The sequence below is a fragment of the Bos grunniens genome, chromosome 5 (genome assembly GCF_055505025.1).
Source record: "Bos grunniens cultivar Pamir isolate PY7600 chromosome 5, Bosgru_T2T1.0, whole genome shotgun sequence".
NCBI lineage: Eukaryota > Metazoa > Chordata > Mammalia > Artiodactyla > Bovidae > Bos > Bos grunniens.
Window position 1 is genome coordinate 65,952,654 of NC_141169.1, and position 26,807 is coordinate 65,979,460.

At 40.3% G+C, this 26,807-nt stretch overlaps 1 protein-coding gene and 1 long non-coding RNA gene across 51 annotated transcripts in view; one reads left to right on the forward strand and one right to left on the reverse strand.

The window, feature by feature from the left end:
• Positions 1–26,807, forward strand: part of ANO4 (anoctamin 4) — a 438,203-nt gene that overhangs the window by 375,178 nt on the left and 36,218 nt on the right. For all 50 annotated transcript variants that reach the window (XM_086400957.1, XM_086400907.1, XM_086400908.1 and 47 more), the window contains 8 exons: positions 2,738–2,878; positions 5,858–6,022; positions 10,710–10,746; positions 12,817–12,928; positions 13,847–13,904; positions 14,044–14,141; positions 15,881–16,023; positions 26,118–26,270. In XM_086400957.1, coding sequence (XP_086257083.1) covers positions 2,738–2,878; positions 5,858–6,022; positions 10,710–10,746; positions 12,817–12,928; positions 13,847–13,904; positions 14,044–14,141; positions 15,881–16,023; positions 26,118–26,270 — 907 coding nt within the window. The remainder of the gene's footprint in view (positions 1–2,737; positions 2,879–5,857; positions 6,023–10,709; positions 10,747–12,816; positions 12,929–13,846; positions 13,905–14,043; positions 14,142–15,880; positions 16,024–26,117; positions 26,271–26,807) is intronic.
• Positions 11,441–26,807, reverse strand: part of LOC147372295 (uncharacterized) — a 67,056-nt gene continuing 51,689 nt past the window's right edge. Inside the window, exon 2 of the long non-coding RNA XR_015163981.1 lies at positions 11,441–11,753. This is a non-coding gene — a long non-coding RNA (uncharacterized LOC147372295). The remainder of the gene's footprint in view (positions 11,754–26,807) is intronic.

Consider the following 26,807-nt stretch of genomic DNA (forward strand, 5'->3'; position numbering starts at 1 on the left):
ACTCTCCCTTCCCGGCCAGTACACCATGCCCTTTCCTAACCTGTGTCTGGTCTTTATGTCAAAAGTCTTAAGGCCCCATGCTGAGTTTGGTTATTGTATGTCTCTCGGACACTGCTTTCCCTTGAGAGTCACTCAGGCCTGAACTCGTCTTTCTTTCCTCTCATCCCCTGCCTCTCCTGAGTTCCATTTCCTGAGAGTCTACAGGTGCAAGTAAATCCAATGCAGTCATCATATATGATATGACCATGGGTCTTAATGGGTGTTTTCCTTCCAGGAGACACATATGTTTATATTTATAAATTAAATGGAATCGTCTGCAAACATAACTGAGAATTTTAGCCCTGGGATAGGTTTTGTAGGGGACATAATTTTGAGAGGAATGTTTTTTCCTTCAAATCATACCTTGTGGATGGATGCCTTTTCTCCTCAAGCCCATGAACATATTTGGGTAATTTTTAAATATAGACATGATACTGGGATTTTCAGCAATCCTTGTTCCTGTGCTAAGGCCCCTCTCAGGCTTGTATAAGCATTCACTCTCTAAAAAATGGTTTTCTGAGTTGGAAGGGACCGCCCAGGTTTCTGAAAGCTACCAACTGCAGCAAAACTGCATTCGAGACTTCCTCCTGGGTGGAGCTGTTCTGGTTTTTGTTCCATGTGTGTATAGGAGTAGCTTTCACATGGGATGGAAAATACTGTTTCCTGGGTATCCAGGTCACCACCAAGAAGCTATGTTGTCTAAGGCAAATTACTTCACCTTTGGATTTTTTTTTTTTTTTTCATTTCTAAAGAAAAATGTTTCTAAATTCTCCCCTGTTGGCTACAAAGTGTAGCATTATTTAAGTAACTTTGATTAAACCAGTCTAAAGTCACCACTGGCACTTGTAGTGGGCGCACTATGTGGGTATCTTTAGGGTAAACGTATCTCTGGTAAGTCTGGATCCTTCTGGATTCCCAGCCCTGTTAAAAGCATGGACTGCTGAACCGTGCTTTCACTCAGCACCCCTGTGTAGAGGTCAGGTCAGGAGCTGTGTGCAGTTCCAGTTCTGTTTGGGATTCAATGTAGAAATGCCTATTACTCCTAGCCTGTGGCTCTCAGCTTGCTGTGCAGAAGAACCCAGATGAGCTGCATGCCTCCTTCAGGGGTAACGCAGAGTATTACTGGCTAAGGCTGCCATAACAAAGCACACTGACTGGTTGGCTTAGTCTCACAGTTTGGAGGTGAGCAGTCCGAGATCATTGGCAGGGCTGGTTTCTTCTGAGGGCCATGAGGGAAGGATCTGTTCCTGTCTCTGTCTTTGGCTTGTCGATGGCCATCTACTCCATGAGTCTTCACATGGTCTTCTCTCTGTGCATATCTCTAAATGTGCTCTTCTTACAAAGACACTAGTCATGTTGGATTGGGGTTCACCCTAATGACTTCATTTTAACTTAATTACATCTGTAGGACCCTGACTCCAAATACAGACACATTCTGAGATACTGAGGGTAAGGACTTCAGCTTATGAATTGGGAGGTAGGGTGAGGACAAACTTAGCCTATCGTACCCAGGATGACAGGTCTGCCTCCATGATTGACCTCAGTTTCTGCATGATTAACTTAGTGACCCTTGATGACACTTATAGCCTGATGAATTGAGTTTCCCAAAGAAGCAGAATATTCTAGATCTGATATATCCTAAGGTATAACTACCTGAAATAAAGGAGGCAGAGGCTGTTTATAATTGTCTCTCCCCATGACCTTCCTGATTATCTGCGTGAAGCCAGCATCAGGCTCATCCTGTGCAGGGAATCAGGCTGCCTTTCCTCCTACACAGGGTGGCCCCTACCAGACCCTCCATAATTTCTCTCCTGTCAGGTCCTTCTTTGCTTTCTGTCAGTACCTTCACCCAGCTCTTGAGTGTTTCTGCCTGAATTAACTCAAGTCTCCCTTGCACCAGAGTTTCTGCTCCTTTTCCTGCCTCTTCCAAGACACTCACATAAAACAAGTTCCTAATTAGTCAGAACCACTTCAGCACACCGTTTTGTTGCTTATCTTTTCCTAATCCTGTAATTGCTTTTAGTCAGAAGCCATTCACATTGGATGGGGCTCAACTCAATGAAATAAAAATCTCAGCTTGATTTAGAATTAGAGGAGCCTTGATTTTAACTGGATTTGAAAGGCGTTTACCTTGTTTTCAATACCAATTAAGAATGCATTAAAATCTATGGTTAAGGGTGAATGACTCCTATAGGAGCATATTTAAAAAATAGATTCACCAGGTTTTTAGCTGCCTAAATTGAAAAACTAAAAATTGTAGAAAACTAAGACTTATATTGGCATTATAACTCATAAAATGAATTCTGAACATTTCACTCTTGAGAAGTTTTCTTTGTCCTGGTGTTCATATCATTCCTCAATAATAAATAAAAGCATGTTAGTTATTTCAAACTACTGGGGACAGGGACAAATTGGCCCCTTTCTCACTATCATTTAATAAGATAATAGAAATACTTAACTATTAGTCTAAATCACAGAGCCATGATGATAATAATTGAAGATCATCATTCTTTAGATTTTCTTTAATAAGTGGCCAATTTCGAAATATTTAAACCTGGGTTTCCAAGTGCATATCATTGAGTGAGTGATGACCGTGACATTTGTTGACTGTTTTCCTGTGGGGTAAAATGATTTTTTTTTTCTTCTTCTTGACCAGGTACCTCTTCAGTATGTAAAAATGTGTCTGCTTGTTTTTTAGGAAGAAATACGGCCCCAGTTTGAAGCCAAGTATTCCAAGAAAGAGAGGATGAATCCCATTTCCGGCAAGCCAGAACCATATCAAGCATTTGCAGATAAATGCAGCCGACTTATTGTTTCTGCATCTGGAATATTTTTTATGGTATGAATCCTTTTTTTTACACAACTATGTTTCATAAAGTACAAACCTATAGCATGGGAACAATAATCATACCAGGTATTTAAATACATTTTTTGTACGTTCTGATATTTAGACCTCACAACAGTTCTATGTGATGACCGGGGGTGACACTGCTGTCCCATTTTACAGGTGGAGTAACTGAGACTCCAGAAGGTTAAGGGACTCACCCAGGCTAGCCAGGAAATAGCCAAAAGCTCAGGTTCTCTAACTACTATTCTTTCCATTTGTCTATGCCGTAATGAAAGGAACTAAAACTATGAGATGGAACTTACAGCAATGTCATTCAAGCTTTCATTTTTACAATGCCCATATAATAAGAAATACATTCTTTGCCATTACCCAGTATATGCTATGCAAATAGATGTATAAAACTGAAAATAGTTATTGAAACAATGCCCATATTTATAATATTCAAGGAACTCTGATTTTTTTGTTTGTTTTATTAGTCTGTTTTTTAATGCCAGCTCTAACTCCCTAACATTTATTTTGCTGATGGTTATGCTGCTGCTGCTGCTGCTAAGTCGCTTCAGTCGTGTCCGACTCTGTGCGACCCCATAAGACAGCAGCCCACCAGGCTCCGCCGTCCCTGGGATTCTCCAGGCAAGAACACTGGAGTGGGTTGCCATTTCCTTCTCCAATGCATGAAAGTTAAAAGTGAAAGTGAAGTCCCTCAGTCATGTCCGACTCTTAGCGACCACATGGACTGCAGCCCACCAGGCTCCCCCGTCCCTGGGATTTTCCAGGCAAGAGTACTGGAATGGGGTGCCATTGCCTTCTCCGGCTGATAGTTATATCAGTTTTCAAAATACTAATCTGAAGCTGGATTGTTAGCTTTTCCTAAAAAGAAGTCACTTTGTGACCCACTTTGATCCTGTCGGTTACTGAACCGCACACATGCGATTTGTCAGAAATGTCGTTTTAGAACAGGAAGGAATGGTTAGGATTCTCCAGCTTCCTCTTTTCAAAGAGCACATGTGCATCAATATATATCCTAATTGGCTCGAATGGGAAGGACAGAACAACAGAAAATCCAGACAATCTCCCCACTGTGGCCAGGAAGAACCTGGGGAGATGGTGGGGTAGGCAGATTGCCCAAGTGTCCCTCAGCTTGGATCAAGACTCAGATCCTGCCCTATCTACAGATTCTGCTTTGTAAGCAGTGGGGTCAGGCTTTGCCTCCTGTCAGTACATTTATATGTATTATTTTGGGTTGTATTTCTCACAATAAGACCTGTAGAGGCTAAAGCCCTGGAGAGGAGAAGCTACTTGCTCAAGGTCACACTGCCAGGTTGTTGCTGAACCAGGACTCGGCCCCCACTTTGACTCAGTACAGTGAACTGTCCATCGTAGCATATCGCCACCCTGTCTAAAATTCAGTGTAGGTCTCGCCTATCTCCCTATCAACAGCTCCAGGATTCAGACACGGGCAGTTTTTTGTTTGTTTTCTATTATTACTACTATTATTATTTTTTGCCAGTTCAGCTAGGTTTTATACCTGGGCTTTTAGAGCATGTCTCTCACAGTATACCAAAGACAGAGTCTATGCAAAACATAGGAAAGCTCCTATAAAAAAAAGAAGCTCTAAGTTGCCAGAGCACATCCTGAAGCCTCACTTTAAGATCTAGTTTTTGACAGCCATGTAAGCTAAGGTCTCTTCTCTGAGACACAGTAAGCGAGTCATCTAATGAAAGCCACAGAATTTTTCAGAATCTCAAATCCCCATTATTCACAGAGATAGAGATATGCTATATTCTTCTCAAACACCATCAAGTGTTCAGAGGAAGATGCCTCAGTTCAGTCTGTGTATCTATCTGATAAGAGTATGTACCTTTCATAGGCTTATTCAGCAACAAATAACTGAGCACCTGGCATGATGCTAAGATGTTGCAGAAACCATGAACTGCAGAAACAACAGTCACCATCCCTACCTTGGTAGAGCTTACTGTCTGGGGGAAACTGACAATAAGCAGACAGTTGTTAGAAATTATAAGTTTAGCAACTGAATAACAACAACTAAGCTGCATATTGCAAGAATGCATAGGTACCATGCACATGCTCAGTTGCACAGTCATGTCTGACTCTTTGCAACCCTACAGACTGTAGCCCACCAGGCTCCTCTGTCCATAGGATTCTCCAGGCACCTGGAGTGGGTTGCCATACCATCCTCCACGGGATATTCCCAAACCAGGGATCAGACCCATGTCTCTTCTGTCTCCTCCATTGGGAGGCGGGTTCTTTACTACTGAGCCATCTGGGAAGCCATTGGTACCATATAACAACAACAAAAAGCCTGAGGAGTGGCGGGCGGGGTGGGGAGGTGGTGGGGTTCATGAAAAGCATTAATTATGAAGTAGTTCTTGAGATGTGAAGAATGAATAGGTATTAAGTAGATTATGGATGTGCATGTGGGTGTGTCGTGTGTTTGGCAGGGGAATGGGCAGGTCAGCGTTTTGGGCAAAGGAAGATTAAGTGTGCTTAGACTATTTGAAACAACAAGGAAAGGTCTAGAGTCTTTGGAGTGAGTGGAAAAACAGTGGGCCTGGAGAGACTCTTCAGGCCACCATAAGGGCTTTGCTTTTATCCTAAGAGTAAAAGGAAGCTAAGAAATAGCTTTAAACAGAAGAGCAACATGATAAGTTTTCCATAATATTTGTTCATTTGCTTAATCTAATATTCTGATTTAAAAAGTGTCAGTCTGTAGCCTAACAGTTTATCAACTCTCAAGTACCATGGTTTTTCTATTTGGATAACAAAGAACATACAAACCGATGAGAGGAAGTATCAGCCACATGGCAAGTGTGCCTTTTGTTATGGTGTCTCAAGTCAGGACCACCATGACTGTATCTCCTTTTCCTGTGGGAGGATCTTCTTGGGGGTGGGAGGCCCTCCCTGAAACATTCCACCACTGTGCTCACCGGGTGTCCTCTGTCTTCCTGCCAGATCTGCGTGGTGATCGCCGCTGTGTTCGGGATTGTCATTTACAGGGTGGTGACCGTCAGCACTTTCGCAGCCTTTAAGTGGGCGTTAATCAGGAATAATTCTCAGGTTGCAACCACAGGAACTGCTGTGTGCATCAATTTCTGCATCATTATGCTGCTGAATGTGGTAAGTGAGCATCTGGGTAACTAGTCACATGGATAAACTATGTGCAGCAGGTGACTGTGCCTTCTGTTTCTAAAGGGACCTGGCCTCAGAGAGATTGGTCAGTTATGTGACACCTGTGGCCTGGCATGAGGTGTACTTTGTGGGTGTACAGAAGACTCAAGTCAAATCTGGTCTGTAGAATTTCCTACAGTATAAGATTGAGCAAGGCATTTGCCCTCTCTAAACCTCAGTTACCTTATGTATCCAATAAGGTAACACTATAAGCCCCTTGGGGAAATTTAGAGACAAAAAAAAAAAGGGACTTCCCCGATAGGTCAGTTAGTAAAGAATCCACCTGCACTGCAGGAGACCCCAGTTCAATTCCTGGGTGGGGAAGATCCCCTGGAGAAGGGATAGGCCACCCACTCCAGTATTCTTGGGCTTCCCTTGTGGCTCAGCTGGTAAAGACTCCACCTGTAATGCAGGAGACCTGGGTTCGATCCCTGGGTTGGGAAGATCCCCTGGAGAAGGGAAAGGCTACCCACTCCAGTATTCTGGCCTGGAAAATTCCATTGACTGTATAGTCCATGGGGTAGCAAAGAGAAAAAATATATTTTAAGGCCCAGCTCAGAATCTGACATAGCTCAACAGTGTTGGTTCCCATTTCTTTTTTGATTCTGAATGATGGGAAGTTCATCTGTATCCAAAGCATTCCTAGAGATAACTCAGCAAGGAATCTTGCAGGGTGGTACATGTTGCTTGTGTTGATTTCAGGCTTTTTTCAAGTGTGTTTTTCAGCCCAGCTGTCTCCCTTGAATCCCAGACTCCTCCTCACCTAACACATTCAACCCCCTTACTCCCCATCTTCTTTCCAGAATCACCTCCCCCCATAGTCTCCCCATCATAGCTGCGCAGGCTGAAAAGCTTGTTCTCCTTGACTTCTCTGTTTCTCTCACCATGAAAATATATCCAGAGTCTGACCACCTTTCACACATCCCAAGTCCCACCTTGGTCCAAGTCCTCAGGATCTCTCACCTGGGTTATTGCAGTGCCTTCCCCACTGGTCTCCCAGCTTCCCTGTCTGCTCAACCCAGGCTCATCACAGCAGCCAGAGCAAGCTTCACATGAGTAAGCCAGCCTCACTCACTGTATCCAGTGGCTTTCTTCTCACTCAAAGTTCAGGTCTTCACATGACCACTGGGGTCTCCCTCATCTGGCCCCAGTGGGGTCTTTGACCCTGTTTCCCCCTTCTCACCCTGACTCCCCTGCTCCTCCTTGGCCTTTTGGTTTCCCAGATTCTTCCCTCCACCTAGGACCTTCTTCCCTGTGGGGTCTGTAGACTTTACTCCTAAACCTCCTTCAGGTCTTTGTTCAAAGGTTACTTTTCCAGTAGAGGGCTTCCCTGGTCACTCCATGTAAAATTGCAACCCACTCCTGCTTTCTGACCATTGCCTAACTCCTCACCCACTTCACTTCTCTCTATGGCATTGTGCTATGTTAAGTCACCTCAGTCATGTCTGAATCTTTACAGCCTTATGGACTGTAGCCTGCCAGGCTCCTCTGTCCATGAGATTCTCCAGGCAAGAATACTGGAGAGGGTTGCCATGCCCTCCTCCAGGGGATCTTCCCAACCTAGGGATTGAACCTGCATCTCTTACATCTCCTCCATTGGCAAGCAGGTGTTTTGGTTTTTTTTGTTTGTTTTTTGTTTGTTTTGTTTTGGTTTTTACCATTAGTGCCACCTGGAAAGCCCTCTCTGGCATTCAGTTCAGTTCAGTTCAGTCAGTCAGTCGTGTCTGACTCTTTGTGACCCCATGAATCGCAGCACGCCAAGGCCTCCCTGTCCATCACCAGCTCCCGGAGTTCACTCAAACTCATATCCATTGAGTCAGTGATGCCATCCAGCCATCTCATCCTCTGTTGTCCCCTTCTCCTCCTGCCCCCAATCCCTCCCAGCATCAGAGTCTTTTCCAATGAGTCAACTCTCCGCATGAGGTGGCCAAAGTACCAGAGTTTCAGCTTTAGCATCATTCCTTGCAAAGAACACCCAGGGCTGATCTCCTTCAGAATGGACTGGTTGGATCTCCTTGCAGTCCAAGGGACTCTCAAGAGTCTTCTCCAACATCACGGTTCAAAAGTATCAGTTCTTTGGTGCTCAGCTTTCTTCAGTCCAACTCTCGCATCCATACATGACCACTGGAAAAACCATAGCCTTGACTAAACGGACCTTTGTTGGCAAAGTAATGTCTCTGCTTTTCAATATGCTATCTAGGTTGGTCATAACTTTTCTTCCAAGGAGTGTCTTTTAATTTCATCACCATCTAATAGTCTATTTTTAAACATTTATTGTGTTTATTATCTATCTTCTCCATTTCAGTGTAGCCCCAAGAAGGCAGAAACCTTTGCCATTTTTTTTTCCTCTGTTGTTATTTCCCAGTGACAAAACAGGCTCAGGCTCAAAGTAGGCACTCCGTAAACTGTTGTTACTAATAACAGAACAAAATGTAATGACTGACATTGTTAGACTTGAGGTTTGTAGGAGAGAATAAATATATAGAGAGTGCCATGTATAGTGTTTTGTATGGAATATGTGTTCAATTATAGTTCCCCTGTCTCTTATTTATACTGCAACTTAAATCTGGGCAATAGTTCGAAATCACTGAGGTAATGAAGCATATGTAATTATTATTAAATATACAGGAACTTTATTATTGTAGGAAAAAAGTTTAAAAATCCAGAAGGTAGAAAAAAAAAAGGAGCACTTGCTGATCATTTTGACAGGATGGCTGTGTAACTGTTTGGTCCAGTGGAGACTGAAAGTAGATGTTTGTCACTCCCTAGCACTGCCCCATCCACAGTTCAGCTGGTCTTAAAGTTAACTGTCGAATAATCTTTGTAAAGGGGAGTGATTCATAGTGAAATGAACCAAAGAGCCAGAGCACTGAAAGATTCTGCATCCAGGTAGGATGTGGTGCATTAAAATTTACTGTATTTTTATCATCTCTTTTCTCCAGTCTTACTAAAATTTAATTTATTCATCTTAAGAAATAAATTTCTGTGTACATGCCTTGGGTCTATAAACACACACTTGATGATACATTTTGACGAGGTACCAGTGCTGTCAGAGTAATAATTCACTTAACTTAAAATCATGTATCCAACAATCTCTACTTCATGGAACACAGCCAAGAAAAAAAAATAAATGAAGTAAAAATGAAGCAGGAGGGGAGGTGAAATAGTATATAATTAGGGACAGTACAAAGCACCTACTGTGTGCTAGCAGCTACACAGGTGTTTTTTGTGTTTAATAAAGGGTTTCTTAGTCACCAAAATGGATGATAAAGTCCATACACTGAAGCTTACATGTATCATCATATTTTTGAGGTTGTCTCACCAGTTAAATTTAATTTTCCTTGATAATTAATGATATAATACTTTTGTAATATTAAAGTACATTTGATTAACATCAAATATGTCTGTCCTAATATGTTGTTAACCAGTATTTTATATTTATGATACAGTTGAGATGTATGACTCATCTATACCACAAGACTTTGTATTGAAAATTATACCAATCTCTTTTAATGCTGGACTCTTACAGAGTCTGAGGTTTCTATATATAAAATTTGTTACTATGGCCATATGAATTGTATTTTACTATAACAAACCATAATTATTGCTGAAAGTTTAAAGTCAGGCAATCTGAGTATTTTGACTTTAGGTAGTTAGCCCAAAAATCTGGAGTAAGAGAGTTCAAAAGTTAGTAAAGACCTCAAAATGAGTGAGTCTCAACCACATGTAAGGAAAATGATGATATTAAGAACAAGTGAGGTAACATGCCTAAGACCTACAGCCTTCTGGCTGGTAAAGCTAGAATTCCAGCCTGGGGAATTTTACCCAGTGTGATTTTACTACTTTAGTTTAAAGGTGATCTTCATTTCCATATTTTTCAAATCCATTTGACTAGTTTTCTTTTTCCTCTTCACTTATTATATTTCATTTTAGAGGAAGAACTTGCCCTTTTTCTTTCAATGTATGTCCTCCTAGGAAACCTCTTAAGGAGGGTTTGCCCTTAACTCTAACCCCTCCACTTCCATACACAAACACATGGGCACACTCCCCTTCCATCGGGGTGGGGAGTACCTTAACTGTACCCCCTGCACTTCCACACACACACACACGGGCACACTCCCCTTGTCGAGCCATCCATTTCCATTAACCAGATGGTTAGGTGAGTTAGGGATGCACCTAATTAATTAATGGAAAAGCATAGTACCATAAGTTTGGTGGTTCCTAATAATGTTTCATCACTTTATTATTTATGAATGCTATAATCTAGAAAATACAATAGCCGGTAAAAACAATGGGATTACAGACTCTCTTCAGAAGCAGTCTTAGAGATTTTACCCTGAGGATGCTGAGTCCCAGGAATATTATGACTTGCCCAGCATCACTTAGCAAGTTACTAATTATGGCAGCTGGCTTATTGTCACAGAATTATTCATCCCAATCAAAAAGTGAGATTTCAAAAATGGGCCCTTGGACATTTCTTTCTTGCCCTGAAAAGACATAATTGTAGACAGTATTTTCATTGTTTCAACAGGGGGATGGTAATTATTTTCATTCATGACTTAATTATCCATTTGCTTCATAATTACCTATCTTAGACCATCTACAGTTTGTTAAATGTAGGAAATTTATTTTACAGCTCTATGAAAAGGTTGCTCTTCTTCTGACAAATTTAGGTGAGTAGAACCCTGTTAATTTCATGATACATTATTGTGGTCTGAAAAATGCCTTCTCAAAGAGTCGTATCTGAAACACTGCTGAAAAGAAGCATTCCCTTTATTTTGAATTGTGTACAACAATTTGCTCTTTGCTCTCAATAGGACATGTTAACTATGTCTAAGAGCTGGGAGAATCTTTCCTACCTAAAGTTTTAAAAGCTCCCACAAATACTATCCTTTCATGAACTAACACAATTTAAAGTAGGTTTTCTCTTAATGCCCCAAAACTATAACATCACAAAAATACATGTGTATGAAGTACCTATAATCATTTAGGAAAGGAGTCATTTGCTACAGCCTACAATTTTCATTTAATTAAAAACATAGCCAGTCTTCATGGCATATAAAATCATAGCAAAGTTAGTTGCTTTGAAGACTAGGAGTCTTTTACCAGGAATATAGGCAGGCTAACTATCACAGACATTTGTAGAAATATTTATCTGAACAGTTACGCCTAAGACCCTGTAAAGGACCAGAGCAGTCTGGTGCCAGCTGTAAGCTGTGCATTCACTACATTTTCAAGACAGAGGAACTGTCCCAATTTCATTAATGAGATATTAGTCATTTTACTCTATGCAGTCTGTGAAAATTATATGCTCCCACACAGAACCTGTTTTAGTGCATTCCCATATGTAGCTTTTCCAAAAGGGGAAAAACACAGAGGTGTTTTTATTTATAATAACCATTATAATAAAAGATGCTGTTTATTTAGCCCTTCTATGTGCCAGATACAGAGCCAGGCACCTGGCACATCTCCTGTAAAGTCACAGAAATCTTCCATCACCACCACTCTTTTCCCCAAAAGATAAAAGTTCATGTCCACAGAAGAGATAACTGCCCATTGATACAGTCTTTGTCCAGTGGCAACTTGATGCAGGCTGGAAAAGATGCTGATGGAGATCCAGCCCTGGTCAGTCTGGTCCATCTGGGAAACCACCAGTTGATTGATGACCTAGGAGACCTTCCTGTGTAACCAAGAATTCAGTAGCAGAAATGAAATGAAGCTAAAGCCCTAAAGCAGCCTTTGTCATTTCTTCCCTCCACAGGAGTACAGCCTTGTTCTGAAATGGACATTTAAACCATTTAAAATAAGATTCACTTTGTCTCTCCCCTCCCTTCTCAGATATCCTCCTGGGAAGCATTTTGAGTTATCATTTGTGGGAAAGGAATTGATGAAGTAAAGTGGTAAATGAGCAACTAGAAGCTCAGGGAATCTACGTAGAAACAGAAAGTACTGTTGCATTAAATGCATTTTCTTTGATGTTGTTTGAGGTGAGGATGGAAGTCCTAGTGAAGGAGAAGTGCATTTGACGTGAGATTTCAGGTTGGAGGACTGAGCCATATTTTTGGCTGTATCACAGTGTCCAAAAAGCATTTGCTGTATGGACGTTGAAATATGAGGAGATGAGAATTGGTGCCTGACTGAGGTCAGGAAATTATAAAACAAAGATGCTAGTAAAAGCTCTAGAGGTGAAGTCATCTGGGTATTTGTACATGAAATTGAAAATGATGCTGGATGAGGGTGACAGGTAAAGGAGTCAGATGCTCATTCTGAGATGGGGGTCTGACTTCTAGTCCAGTAGCACTTCACATCACAGCAGAAATAGAAGTCAAGACCACAGAGTTATTAGGAGCTGGGAGGGGACCTGAGCCCACACAATTTCCACCTATGAGGTGGGTCCTAAGAGCAAAAGAAAGGCTCCTGCAAAGAGCCAGGGCTAGGCATGTGGTGCCTTCAGCCTGGCTGTGTCTGACCCAGGCTCTCGGGGCATCCTAGAACAGAGGAACAAACCACATATCCCCTCCCCTCAGACAAGTGTAGCCATTTGCCACCAAACCCTTGTTGGGGCTGGTCTGGGAGCTTGAGGATCCCATGGATGGTCCATTCCATTGCACGCCATCTATGGGTCTCCTGCAGCCTCCTTGGACCTCCTGTGCACCCACCCTGTGTGTCTGGAGAGTGACAGAGGGAGCTGAGAGGGAGTCGGACGCAGCCTCTCTCAAACTCTGCTCCCCTTGTGTCCACAGAACAGCCTCGCACAGAGTCCGAGTGGGAGAACAGCTTCACCCTGAAAATGTTTCTTTTTCAGTTTGTCAATCTGAACAGCTCCACATTTTACATCGCGTTCTTCCTCGGAAGGTAAGAACCCCGTATCTCTGCACATCCTGGGGCTAGGAACAGCACGCAAAGGTCATTGACCAGGGATGACAGAGAAGGCAGCCTTTAGAGTAACTTCATAAAGTATAAAAAGATCAGTCTCCTTTCTTTTACCTTCCCATTCCCGGGATGGCCTCTGTCAGAGCCCCTTGTACCCTTTCTTGCTAAGGTGAGTAGAAAAAAATAGTTTGCACATGTGAAGGATGAGTGTAACTCTTGCAGGCTCCATCGGTATCTGAATCAGGCCCCTGGATCTTGTACCTGTAAGAGCAGGTGACATCATGGAGGACGGCGGGGAGCATGTCCTATGTCCCTGACCGCACAGAGTGGGGAAGGATATTCACATGGGAAAGGGGGCTAACCCATGCTGAGGGAGCCTGGGTTACTTCTGAATCCAGCAGTTCTGAGGATCTGGAGTGGCCATGTCCCATGAATTCCATCACCACGAATTATGTCTGTGGAGACGAGAACCAGGGAAGAGCCAAGTGTTGGGTTTTGGTGAACAGGATGAGCAGCCTCTCTGCAGTTTCTAGCTACTTGATGGCATTCTAGTCAAATAGTTTTCTTTAAAAAAAGCATTACTAATGTTCCAAAAGATCAACTGTACCCAACCTGCTGTTTACACAACAAGCACTTGATATTAAGCAGAAAATGTTAAAAGTTACAGCATGCAGCAAAAACTGGCCTCTGTGGTCAGCAGCCAGGCAGAACAGCCAGAAGAGAAATACCCCCAGAGAATTCCAGAAGTTGCCATTATGCCATTTCTGGGGAGTTTTCCTAATTCCATCAGACCTGTTCCTTACTGCACCATAATCTTCACTGGAGGATGTGCTAATCTGAATATAATCTTCATTGAAGGCTACAGGATGCTAATGGCTTGTTTTTCTGTGTGTGTTGAAGATTCACAGGACACCCAGGTGCCTACTTGAGGCTGATAAACAGGTGGAGACTAGAAGAGGTCGGTATTCTCCCATCACTCCTACTTTCCTACAGAGTTATATTAAACAGCCTGAGGGCAACTTTGTGCAGATTAGAAAGCAGACAGCCTTTCTTCCCGTCCATTGATTCTTGAATTTCTGTGTTTGCTTACCTCGCAGTGCCACCCTAGTGGATGCCTTATTGATCTCTGTATGCAAATGGGTATTATAATGGTGCTAAAGCAGACCTGGAATAATTTCATGGAACTTGGCTACCCGTAAGTACCTTAGGTATCTATACTTGAGAGGCAGCATGTCTCTTGGCTATTGGCTTGTCTATTGGCTTTTCTAGGTGTGGCAAGTAAGATAAGCAATGCAGACTCAGCAGTTAAGCCCATGCATATTATACCTGGAGCTAGTCTTCATGCTTAGATATTCAGAGACAAATGATGAAAGTAATAAACATGGGCCCTTTTTGAAGATTTAGCACAAACTGCATGAACAAAAGTGAATATTCTTTAAGAAGTCTCTGTGGACCCCTAATATTGGATATCCACTTCCAAGCTGCTTTAAATGATGACACATTAACTGGATCTCTGTGTCTACTCCCCAGCCTCTGCAATAAATCACAAATGGTCATTTTTTAACTACTTTAAATTCAGACTATGTAGAAAAGGAATACCCCCCTAAAAATAGGATTTAAAAAAGAAATTGGATTATTTCTAAGTCAGCAGATCTTAACCAGTTAAAACTGTTATTATCACTAATAACAGTTTATGTTGATGGCAATGGGCAAACATTTGCATCAGTTTTTTAAGGATAACCTTGAATTTGGCTGTGTTTACTCAGTTATGGTCAGTTAAGTTTTAAAGGGACATAAATCAACAGCAGTTCTATTTCTGCTTTAATTCTATACATATAGGTTTCCATGTCAGCTCAGTGTCCCCATAGAGAATTCTAGGTTTCAGGGAGGACCACTCAGCCAGAAGGATTAGCTGGAACTTATCGCTTTGGAAAGTCATCTCTTAGCTCCCTGTAAGAACCAATGCCAGTAATTTTCTCTTCTCAGATTTACTTTAGAAAACTTCTTCCAAGTGTTTCATGTTTTATATAAAACTTTTGAAAAGATAAAGCATAAAATTTAAAAAAAATTAGAAGCATATTCTCCTTTAAAGTATGATCCATAACTTATCAAAATGTCATAGACATCAAGGAAACCATACTTATCTTCTATGAATATGGACATAGAACAATATTGTGAATTAGGCAGAATTGTCTTTGATACCCATTTTCTTATTTAATTTCACATTTTTGTTTTGGCATTGGTACTCTCAGATACCCCTCAGCTTTCTCCTTGCCTCCTACAGCATACAGACCTGATTCTTCCCGCACATTTCTTCAACCCCATTCCATATTATAAGATGCACTTCTGAACACTGCTAAGGTTAAATGTACTAACCTCACCAATGTAAGCTGCATTTTACTAGGAATCAGAGCCCCCACTGAGTTCAAGCCAAAAGCAGACAAGTCCAGTTGTAGACCTGCAGGCTTCTGTGTGCCAGGAGAGGAGGAAGCCTTTGTGGGTTTTCAGACTTTCTAGGATCCTCAAATCAGTTTGCAGGTCAGCACCCCATGGTAAGACTGCTCATGCCTCCTTAAATAAGCCAGCAAGGCCAACCCCTCTTCTCCTCAGAGGTCTGAGTGTTGCCTTTACACTGGAGGATCAGTTTATCAACATTCTCCTCTAACCAACCCTCCAAGGCAACACTGAATAGGAGACAGTTTTGTGAATGATTAAAATAAGTTCATCCATCATTCTGTTCACTTGCAAGTACAAGTGCTTGAAGTATAGCCTCCATTGTTACTTCCTTCCTAATCCAAGGCTTTAGCTCCTAGAAAGCCTGTCCTAAATTTTTTTAAACTATTGCTCTATATTTTAACTCTACTTCTTATTACTTAAGTCTTATGATCAGTTATATATATATATATATTTTAATAAATTGATTTTGTTGTGCAGGTTAATTCAGAATTGGTGGACTAGAAGAAAAGTACGACAAGAACATGGGCCTGAAAGGAAAATAAGTTTCCCACAATGGGAAAAGGACTACAACCTTCAGCCGATGAATGCCTACGGACTCTTTGATGAATACTTAGAAATGAGTATGAAAATAGTCTATTTTATTCTATTTTAAAAATTTTATTGAATTTTAGTTGATTTAAGTGTTGTGTTAATTTCTGTTATACAGCAAAGTAGTTATACATATGTATATTTCTTCATATTCTTTTCCATTATGGTTGACCATCGGATATTGCATATAGTTCCCTATGCTCTAGAGTAGGACCTTGTTTTCTGTTTTATCCTATTAATTATAAATGTGAATTTTAGCTCTCTGCTGCTAAGTCACTTCAGTCGTGTCCAACTCTGTGCGACCCCATAGACGGCAGCCCACCAGGCTCCCCTGTCCCTGGGATTCTCCAGGCAAGAACACTGGAGTGGGTTGCCATTTCCTTCTCCAATAGCTGTATTTAACTAGACATATACCATTATTGTTGAGGCTGACAGTGTGGAGGGATTCTTGAGCTAAATTCAGAGGAAGGGTATCTTGCTTTAGGAAACTTTATTGATAGAAATAGTGCCAAGTCACTTCACATTCTTCATGACATTGTGTCCTTTCCCTTGCAATAAATCACCAGAAAAAAAAAATGAGCTGAAAACCTGGAGAAGCAAAGAAAAAGGAGTGATCACTCATGGTATGATTGATTCATTCATTCAGCACATATCTTTCTTTTTGATTGAAGTATAGTTGATTTACAGTGTTAGTAACACAGTGTTGTGTTAGTTTCAGGTGTAAAACAAAAGGACTCAATTATGCATATATATATATAAAAGAACAGATATTCTTTTTCATGATCTTTTCCTACAAGACATTTACTATAGTTCCCTGTACTATATAGTAGGACCTTGTTGTTGATTTTATATATAGTAGTTTGTATCCAGCAGACACTGGAGATACAAGAAGGAATGAGGCGCAATCATAGTTCTCAAAGAGCGCTCCATGGCGGGAAGTCAGAGATGTGAAATGTTAAGTGCAATAAAGTAGCAGAGATGCTGCAGGATGAGTTGCTAGCCGGTAGAATGGGCAGTCATTTCTCTTGGAAAGGGTGGCAGGAATCTGGGAATGTATAAGCTTAATGCTACACTTCCATTGAAGGAATCTCACTTCTCTGTAATCAAACCCAAGCTGTTTATTTTACCATGTATCTGAGAGCATGGACTTTAGAAACAGATTGCTGCTGTTGTTCAGTCACTGAGTTGTGTCCTACTCTTTGCAACGCCATGAAATGCAGCATGCAAGGCTCCCCTGTCCTTCACTATGTCCCAGAGTTTGTTCAAATTCATGTCCATTGAGTGATGCTGTCTAACCATCTCATCCTCTACTGCCCTTCTTTTTTTGCCTTTGATCTTTTGCAGAATCAGGCTCTTTTCCAATGAGTCAGCTCTTATTCAGGTAGCCAAAGTATTGGAGCTTTAGCATCAGTCCTTCCACTGAATATTCACGGTTGATTTCCTTTAGGACTGACTGGTTTGATCTCCTTGCAATCCAAGGGACTCTCACAAGTCTTCTGCTGCTGCTAAGTTGCTTTAGTCGTGTCCGACTCTGTGTGACCCCATAGACAGCAGCCCCACCAGGCTCCCCCATCCCTGGGATTCTCCAGGCAAGAACACTGGAGTGGGTTGCCATCCCAGCCCCTCACTTATTAACTCTGAAACCTTGGGCAATTGCTTAATGTCTTTGTCTCACTTTCCACTTCTCTATCATGGGGATAAAAAGAGTAACCCCTTCAGTGTATCTTTGTGTGGACTAAATAAATTAATGCATGGGAAGGGCTTAGAACAATACCTAGCTCAGAGTATGTACTGGATATATGTTAACCATGTCATTATTATTTTTCTTTGTATCTTTGTATCTTAAGTTTTAAGAAAAACTTGAACTATCTTAGCAGATTCAATGAGTGTGGATAGATTTTCTTGTTGTTTTGGGTTTTTTTTTCTAATTATGTTTAAGCTCTGAGACATTGGGGTGGAAGTGGGAGTAAGGGATGGGCAAGATGCATTAATTCTGAAAGAAGCAAATGTTTTTGGGCAAATCTGAAAATTAAAGGAGTGGTAGAAGTGATGCTTAATGTTTCTCAGATCGCTCATGTCCTACGTATCTACTGGTGTTTTTAGAGTTTCAATTATTCGCTCATGTCCTACGTATCTACTGGTGTTTTTAGAGTTTCAATTATTCGCTCGTGTCCTACGTATCTACTGGTGTTTTTAGAGTTTCAATTATTCGCTCATGTCCTACGTATCTACTGGTGTTTTTAGAGTTTCAATTATTCGCTCATGTCCTACGTATCTACTGGTGTTTTTAGAGTTTCAATTATTCGCTTATGTCCTACGTATCTACTGGTGTTTTTAGAGTTTCAATTATAGGATGGCATAATGGTATAACCTGGAGAAGAAATCAATTTGGGCATTAATAATAAAACTTAATAAGATGAATTCATTAAGAGAACTAACCACTTGGAGGTCTCTTAATGGATTCTTCTCCCATAAAGAAGGAAGTGAACAGTAATGTTGGTATATAGAGTGCTTGAAAAGAAGCTGTTATGGGGTTAGAACTGGTAGTGCTCCAAATACCACAGTAGCTTTGCAGCAAGAAACAAATCTCTGAATTATCACAAGAAGACTAGTGAATACTAATTGCTCGCTTCTGTTCTTGTTGTTTTTTGTTATTTTCTTAATGACCTTCCTGCTTTGTTATATTTTTTAAAATGTTTTCATTGAAGTAGAATATAAAGTGAGAAAGGCATATAAATCAAAAGTGGATGTATCAATGAATATTCACAAAATTGCGCATGGATACGTAGGTGAGGAGTTAACACACTACTGGCATCAGACCCAAAGCCGGCCCACTGCCTGGCTTTGAAAATCATTCTGTTGGAAGACAGCAATACCCATTTATTTACATATTATCTATAGTTACTTTTTAAATTTAATTTTTATATTATAGTTGATTGACAGTGTTTTGTTAGTTTCGGGTGTACAGCACAGAGGTTCAGTTACACACTGTTGTTTCGTTGCTAAGTGCTATATGACTGTTTTGCCACCCCATGGACTGTAGCCCCCCAGGCTCCTCTGTCCACGGGATTTCCCAGGCAAGAATACTGGAGTGGGTTGCCATTTCCCTTTCCAGGGTATCTTCCAGACCCAGAGATCAAACGTGTGTTTCCTGCATTGGCAGGCAGATTCTTTACCAGTGAGCCACCAGGGAAGCCCCTCAGTTATATATGTATATATAGATATAGATACATATCCATTCTTTTTCAAATTCTTTTCCCTTATAGATTATTACAGAATATTGAATAAAGTCCCCTGTGCTATACAGTAGGTCCTTGTTGATTATTTTATATATAGTACTATGAATATGTGAGTAACAAACTCTTAATTTATCTCTTCTCCCCAGCTTTCCCATTTGGTAACCATAAGTTTATTTTGGAAATAAGTTCATTTGTATCATGTTTTTAAATTCCACTTGTAAGTGATATCATATAGCATTTGTCTGTCTGACTTATTTTACTAACAATATTCTCTAGGCCCATTCATGTTGCTGTAAATGGCATTATTTCATTCTTTTTAATGTCTGAGTAATATTCCATTGTATATATGTACCACATCTTTTTTATCCAATTCTCTGTCAACAGACATTTATGTTGCTTCCACATCTTGGCTATAGTATATAGTGCTTTGATGAACATTGGGGTCATGTATCTTTTGGAATTATGGTTTTCTATGGCTATATTCCCTGGAGTTGGATTGATAAATCATGTGATAGCTCTATTTTTAGCTTTCTAGGAAACCTCCATACTGTTCTCCATGGTGGTTGTACCACTCCCACAAAGCATATAGGAGGGTTCCCTTTTCTCCACACCCTCTCCAGCATTTGTTATTATAGACCTTTTGATGATGACCATTCTGACTGGTGTGAGGTGATACTTCATTGTAGTTTTGATTTGCATTTCCCTAATAAATAGCAATGTTGAATGTCTTTTCATGTGCCTGTTGGTCATCTGTATGTCTCCTTTGGAGAAATGTCTATTTAGATCTTCTGACCATTTTTGATTTGGTTGTTTTTTCCATAATAAGCTGCATGAGCTGTTTGTATATTTTGGAAACTAATCCCTTGTCGATCACTTCATTTACAAATATTTTCTCCCATGTTGTAGGTTGTCTTTTCATTTTATTGGTGGTTTCTTGTGCTCTGCAAAAGCTTTTAATTAGGTCCCATTTATTTTCATTATTCTAGGAGGTAGATTCAAAAATATATTCATGTGATTTATGTCAAAAAGTGTTCTATGTTTTCCTCTAAGAGTTTTATAGTATCTGGTCTTATATTTAGGTCTTTATTCTTTTGTATGTAGCTGTCCAGTTTTCCCAGCACCACTTATTGAAGTCTTTTCTCCATTGTATAGTCTTGCCTGATTTGCCATAGATTAATTTACCATAGATGCTTGGGTTTATTTCTGGGTTTTCTGTCCTGTTCCATTGACCTATAATTCTGCTTTTGTGCCAGTAACATACTATTCTCATGACTGTAACTTTGTAGTATAATCTGAAGTTGGGGAACCAGATTCCTCCAGATCCATTTTTCTTTCTCAGGATAGCTTTGGCTATCTGGGGTCTTCTGTGTTTCTATACTAATTTTTAAGATTTTTTTCATTCTAGTTCTGTGGAAAATGCCATTGGTAATAGAAATTGCATTGAATCTGTAGATTGCCTTGGGTAGTATAATCATTTTGATAATATTAATTCTTCCAATCCAAGAACACAGGGTATCTTTCCATCTGTTTGTGTCATCTTCATTTCTTTCATCAGCATCTTAAGAGTTTTCAGTGTTTTGCCTTTTTGGTAGGCTTATTCCTGGGTATTTTATTTGCTTTGATGTGATGGTAAATGGGATTATTTCCTTCACTTTCTGATCTTTTGTTGTTAGTATACGGAAATGCAACAGAATATACTGTTTCCTGCGATCTTAACCGAATTCATCAATAAACTCTAGTAGTTTTCTGATAGCATCTTTAGGGTTTTTTGTGTACAGTATCATTTCATCTGCAAATAGTGACAGTTTTACCTCTTTTCCAAATTGGATTCCTTTTCTTCTTCTGATTGCTGTTGGCTAGGATGTCCAGAACTATGTTGAATAAAAGTGGTGAGAGGGGACGTTTTTGTCTTGCTCCTGATCCTACAGGAAATGCTTTTAGCTTTTCTCCATTGAGTATGATGTTAGTGGTGGGTTTGTTATATACGGCCTTTATTCTGTTGAGATATATTCCCTCTAAATCCACTTTCTGGAGAGTTTTTATCATAAATAGATGTTGAATTTGGTAAAACATTCTATTAAAATGATCACATAGCTTTTATTTTTCAGTTTGTTGACTCAATATATTGCACAGACTGATTTGCTCAGGTTGGCTTTAGGCAGTCTATCTGCTGATGGCTAGAGCTACATTCCCATTCCTGTCCAATTCTTTGCTACCCTATGGACTGTAGCCCACCAGGCTCCTCCTCCATCCATGGGATTTTCCAGGCAAGAATACTTGTGGGTTGCCATTTTCTTCTCCAGGGGGTCTGCCTGACCCAGGGATCGACCTCAGGTCTTCCACATTGCAGGCAGACTTTTTACCCTCTGAGCCACCAGGGAGTCCTTAAGGCATCTCAACACTGGGACCTACCTGCTGTTGAATGGGGCCAGGTCTTGAGAAAAAAGGCAGCCTCCAGCAGAGCTCACATCAGTGAATACTCCCCAGTACTTCTTCCACCATTGTTCTTGTCCCCACAGTGAGCCACAGCCATCCCTTGGAGATCTTTCACCCCAGGAGGCACTCCAAAGCCAGAAGGTAGGTCTGGGCCAGGTTCCTATGAAGTCACTGCTTTTCCCTGCCCAGTGCACATGAGACCTTGTTTGTTACCTTCTAAGAGTCCTGTGAAGTGCCTGGGATCAAGATCCACTGGCATTCAAAGCCAAATATTATGCTGAGGGTTTCTCCTCCCAGTACCAGATGCCCAGACTGGGGATTCTGATGTGGAGCTCAGAACTGTTACTCCTATGGGAGAACCTCTGTGATACAATTATTTTCTCTTTCTGGCAGGTATGGGATTTGATTATACCACAAAAGTGCCCCTCCTACTGCCTTGTTGTAGCTTGTCTTTGGATACAGAATATGTTTTCTCATGGGGTGTAGTCTTTTTTGTTGATGGTTGTTCAACGGTTGTGATTTTGGTGTTTTTATGAGAGGAGGTGAGCTCAAGTCCTCTAAATGGTATCAAATCTTTTTCTTTTTCTGTCATTGATTTTTAATTCTGCTGTGGTATTTTAGTCATTTAATATATGCTGAGATTTGTTTTATGCCTCTGCATATTTCTGTTTTGATAAGTGTTTAAAGTGTGTTCTGCAATTGTTGAGTATAATCTTCTGTGTCTATTAGTTGGCAAGTTTAACTGTGTTGTTCAAATCTTACATTCATGTCCTATTAAACTTTGTCTATTTCCTCTACTAGTTACCAAGAAAAGAGTGTTAAAGTCCATAGTCATACTTGAGAATTTTATCTTATGCTCCTTCTAATTTGGTCACTTTTTACTTTATATACTTTGAAGCTGTATTTTTATGTTCAAACAGTTTAGGATTATTCTATTTTACTGTTGAGTTGAAATTTTATCTTAAAGTCATTCTTTATCTATAATAATGTAATATTTTGAAGATGTGATGGGCAAGCAGCTAAGGACCTAATTGTAAAACCTCCCCAAGGACAGAACTGAGCCTCTGTGGTCATTAGCAGAGAAAAAGGTCCACCCTGTTCTCGGTCACAGCCAGGCAGGTGGACTGAGCTTTACAAAAACCATACCCAAGGACCAACTTGGCTTAACTCATGACCACACTGATCATCTCCTTCTTTGCTGCAAAAGAACATCACTAAGAGCAGAGATCAATAACTTATTCTTAAAGGGCTAGACAGTAAATAATTTTGACTTTGGGGGTCATGATGCAAGATTGAGGCTATTATATTTTAAATGGTTGTATCAGTTCAGTTCAGCTCAGTGGTGTCGGACTCTTTGTGACCCCATGAATCACAGCACGCCTTGTATTTACATAACTACTTAAAATGTAAAAACTATTATTAACTCACAGGTAGGTTTAAAAAAAGAAACAAAGCAGAGAGTTATCCAGATTTGGCCTTCAGGCTATAATTTGCTGACCCTTGATCTAGAACTTTAATATGTCTGGCATACAATAGAAGTTACTAGACTCAAAGACTATTGAAAGAAGTAAAATAAGTATAAATTCTTAACTGGGGTAGGTGTCTGCTACTTCAAAGATGAAAGCAGAAGTGCGTGTGGTCAAACACCATGAAAAATCAAGGAAATGTGGTATTACATAAAGAAAAATAAGTGGTAAAGAATTCAAAACAGGTGTACAGAAAATCATTGAGCTACAAAAAAATCACGGGAAGGTAATTCAATGAACTTGCGAATAAAATTAATGAACAGAAAGAGTCCTTTACTAAAGAGATTGAAATTATAAAAGAGAACCAAACAAATTCTGGAGCTGAAGAATTCAGTGAATGAGATGAAGACCACATGGAAAAAAGAATAAAATGATTGGAAGATGCTGCTGCTACTAAGTTGCTTCAGTCGTGTCCAACTCTGTGTGACCCCATAGACGGCAGCCCACCAGGCTCCACCATCCCTGGGATTCTCCAGGCAAGAACACTGGAGTGGGTTGCCATTTCCTTCTCCAATGCATGAAAGTGAAAAGTGAAAGTGAAGTCAGTTCAGTCAGTTGTTTCCGACTCCTAGCGACCCCATGGACTGCAGCCTACCAGGCTCCTCTGTCCATGGGATTTTCCAGGCAAGAGTACTGGAGTGGGGTGCCATTGCCTTCTCCGACAGTTGTGTCTGCTGCTAAGTCACTTCAGTCGTGTCTGACTCTGTGTGACCCCATAGACATCAGCCCACCAGGCTCTCCTGCCCCTGGGATTCTCCAGGCAAGAACACTGGAGTGGGTTGCCATTTCCTTCTCCAATGCATGAAAGAGAAAAAGTGAAAGTGAAGTTGCTTAGTCGTGTCCGACTCTTAGCGACCCCATGGACTGCAGCCTACCAGGCTCCTCCGTCCATGGGATTTTCCAGGCAAGAGTACTGGAGTGGGGTGCCATTGCTTTCTCCAGACTGGAGGATAGGAATATTTAGAAATAACTTAGAGATAATACATAGAGATAATTCAGTCAAAAGAAGACAGAAATTAGACTTTTTAAAAAGTAAAGAAAACCTATGCAAACTATCAGATTCAATCAGACAAATCTGAGAATAATTGGTATATCAGAAGAAAGTGGGGCGGGGGGGGGGGGGGTGGGATGGTAGGGGCCAGAGAGTTTATTTAAAAAAATAACTGGGAAATTTCCAAACCTGATTCCTCTGCCATCTTGATTTAGGAACCTGAGATCAAGTTGCCAGCATCCACTGGATCATAGAAAAAGCAAGAGAATTCCAGAAAAACATCTACTTCTGTTTTAGTGACTACACCAAAGCTTTTCTTTGCCTGTGTGAATCACAACAAACTGGAAAATTATTCAAGAGAGGACTACCTTACCTGCCTTTCTCTAATTATTAGAGAAATGCAAATCAAAACTACCATGAGGATTAGAATGACCATTATCAGAAAGTCTACAAATAATAAATACTAGAGAGGGTATGGAGAAAAAGGAATCCTTCCCACACTATTGGTTGGAATGTAAGCAGCCACTATGGAAAACAGTATGGAAGTTCCTCAAGAAATTAAAAATGGAGTTTCTATATGATCCAATAATCCCACTCCTGGGCATATAATGGGACAAAACTAGAATTCAAAACGATACATATACTTCTATGTTCATAGAAGCACTATCTATAATAGCAAGACATGAAACAACCTAAATGTTCATTACCAAATGAATGGATAAAGAAGTTATGGTATATATATACAGTGGAATACTACTCAGCCATAAAAAAGAATGAAATAATGCCATTTTCAGCAACATGGATATCTAAAGTCAGTCAGAGAGAAAGAAAAATACCATATGATATAACCTAGAAAAAATAGATAAGTTTCTAGAAATACACAACCTACCAAGGCCGAATCAGCAAAAAATAGAAAATATGAAAAGATCAATAATGATTAAAGAGAATCAGAAATCAAAAGTCTCCCAACATAGAAAAACCACAGGACCAGACAATTTCACTGGTGAATTCTACCAGACATTAAAAGAATACAAATCCTCCTCACTTACAAAAAATTGAAGAGGAGGGAACACTCCCAAACTCATTCTTCAAGGCCAGCATTACCTTGATACCAAAGCCAGATAAGGATACCACAAGAAAAGATAACATTGGACCAATATTCTTGATAAACACAACTTCAAAAATTCTCAAAATATTAGCAAGCCAAATTCAAGAACACAATAAAACAATTGCATACTACAGCCAAGTGGGATTTATCTGTGATGCATGACTGGTTCAACATATATACATTTTAATGTAATATATCAGATTAATAGGATGAGATACAAAAATCATATATCTCAATAAATACAGGAAACATATTTGCAAAATTCAACATTCTTTTATGATTAAAAAAGATTGTTGTATGTGGCTAAAGTTGTTTGTCCTATACACAAAACTCTTGACTTTTGCCTGCCATAGCTCTGGAATCAATCATTTCTCCAAGGAGCCCTGGTTCCTTTTACTAGAGAATGGTATTTAGAAAACAAGATCTGTACTTGAGATATTATTACTGCTCCTAGGATGCCATTGCTTCCAGGCTCAGGGAGCAACTCTTTTTCAAGTGTCCTGGCCATCTTTCTAGAAAATATGTTACCTGTGCTTTGGGGGAAAATAGGGCTTCCCAGGTGGCACTAGTGGTAAAGAATCCACCTGACAAATGCAGGAGACTCAAGAGATGCAGGTTCAATCCCTGGGTCACTTACTTCAGTATTCTTGCCTTGGAAATCCCATGGACCGAGGAGCCTGGTGGGCTGCAGTCCATGGGGTCACAAAGAGTGGGACACAACTGAAGTGACTTAGCACATGCATTAAAACAGTGACATATTCAGACTACTAAGCTTCTGAAAATAGTACTGGAAAGCCAATACACTCTGTTCTTTTTCCTTCCCTAGTTCTTCAGTTTGGATTTACAACTATCTTTGTGGCAGCTTTTCCCCTAGCACCACTTCTGGCCTTACTGAATAATATAATTGAAATTCGACTTGACGCTTATAAATTTGTCACACAGTGGAGGCGACCTTTAGCTTCAAGGGCCAAAGATATAGGTAAGTTGGATTTGGGGGTGTTTTTAAAAGAGCCACTAACTTTAGATATTTACATATAGTTTCCATGTAAGATGACTAAATCTTGCAAAAGAATAATTATATTAGCTTTAAATAATATTAGGTAACAAGTACAGTTACCTGTTTGAAAATTTATAATTTCCAGTGCTAGAGAATTTGTGCTTAAATAGATTCTCAGTTTGGTTGTTTCTATCCTAGGATGCTAGAATTTAAAAATTTGATTTATTACTACTTCCTTTTGAAAGTAGATCTTGCATTTGCTTCAGTTTGTTTTGCTCTTTCCTAAATGTCTGCCTGAGTCACAGGAAGCAGAGTCCCATTTTTCTAGAGGCAGAGATGGCTTTTGGTTTTTGACTAGAGGTGCTAAGTTGAACCAGGTGTCTTTTATTCATTTCTGCATTGGGTGCTTCATATAGAGCTGGCAGGTGCCCAGCCAGCATGTGTGGAAGAGAATTCAGTGCAAACGTTAGCTCAGTGGCCTCTTAACCTCCAGATGAAACAGACAGACATTCAGTGAGC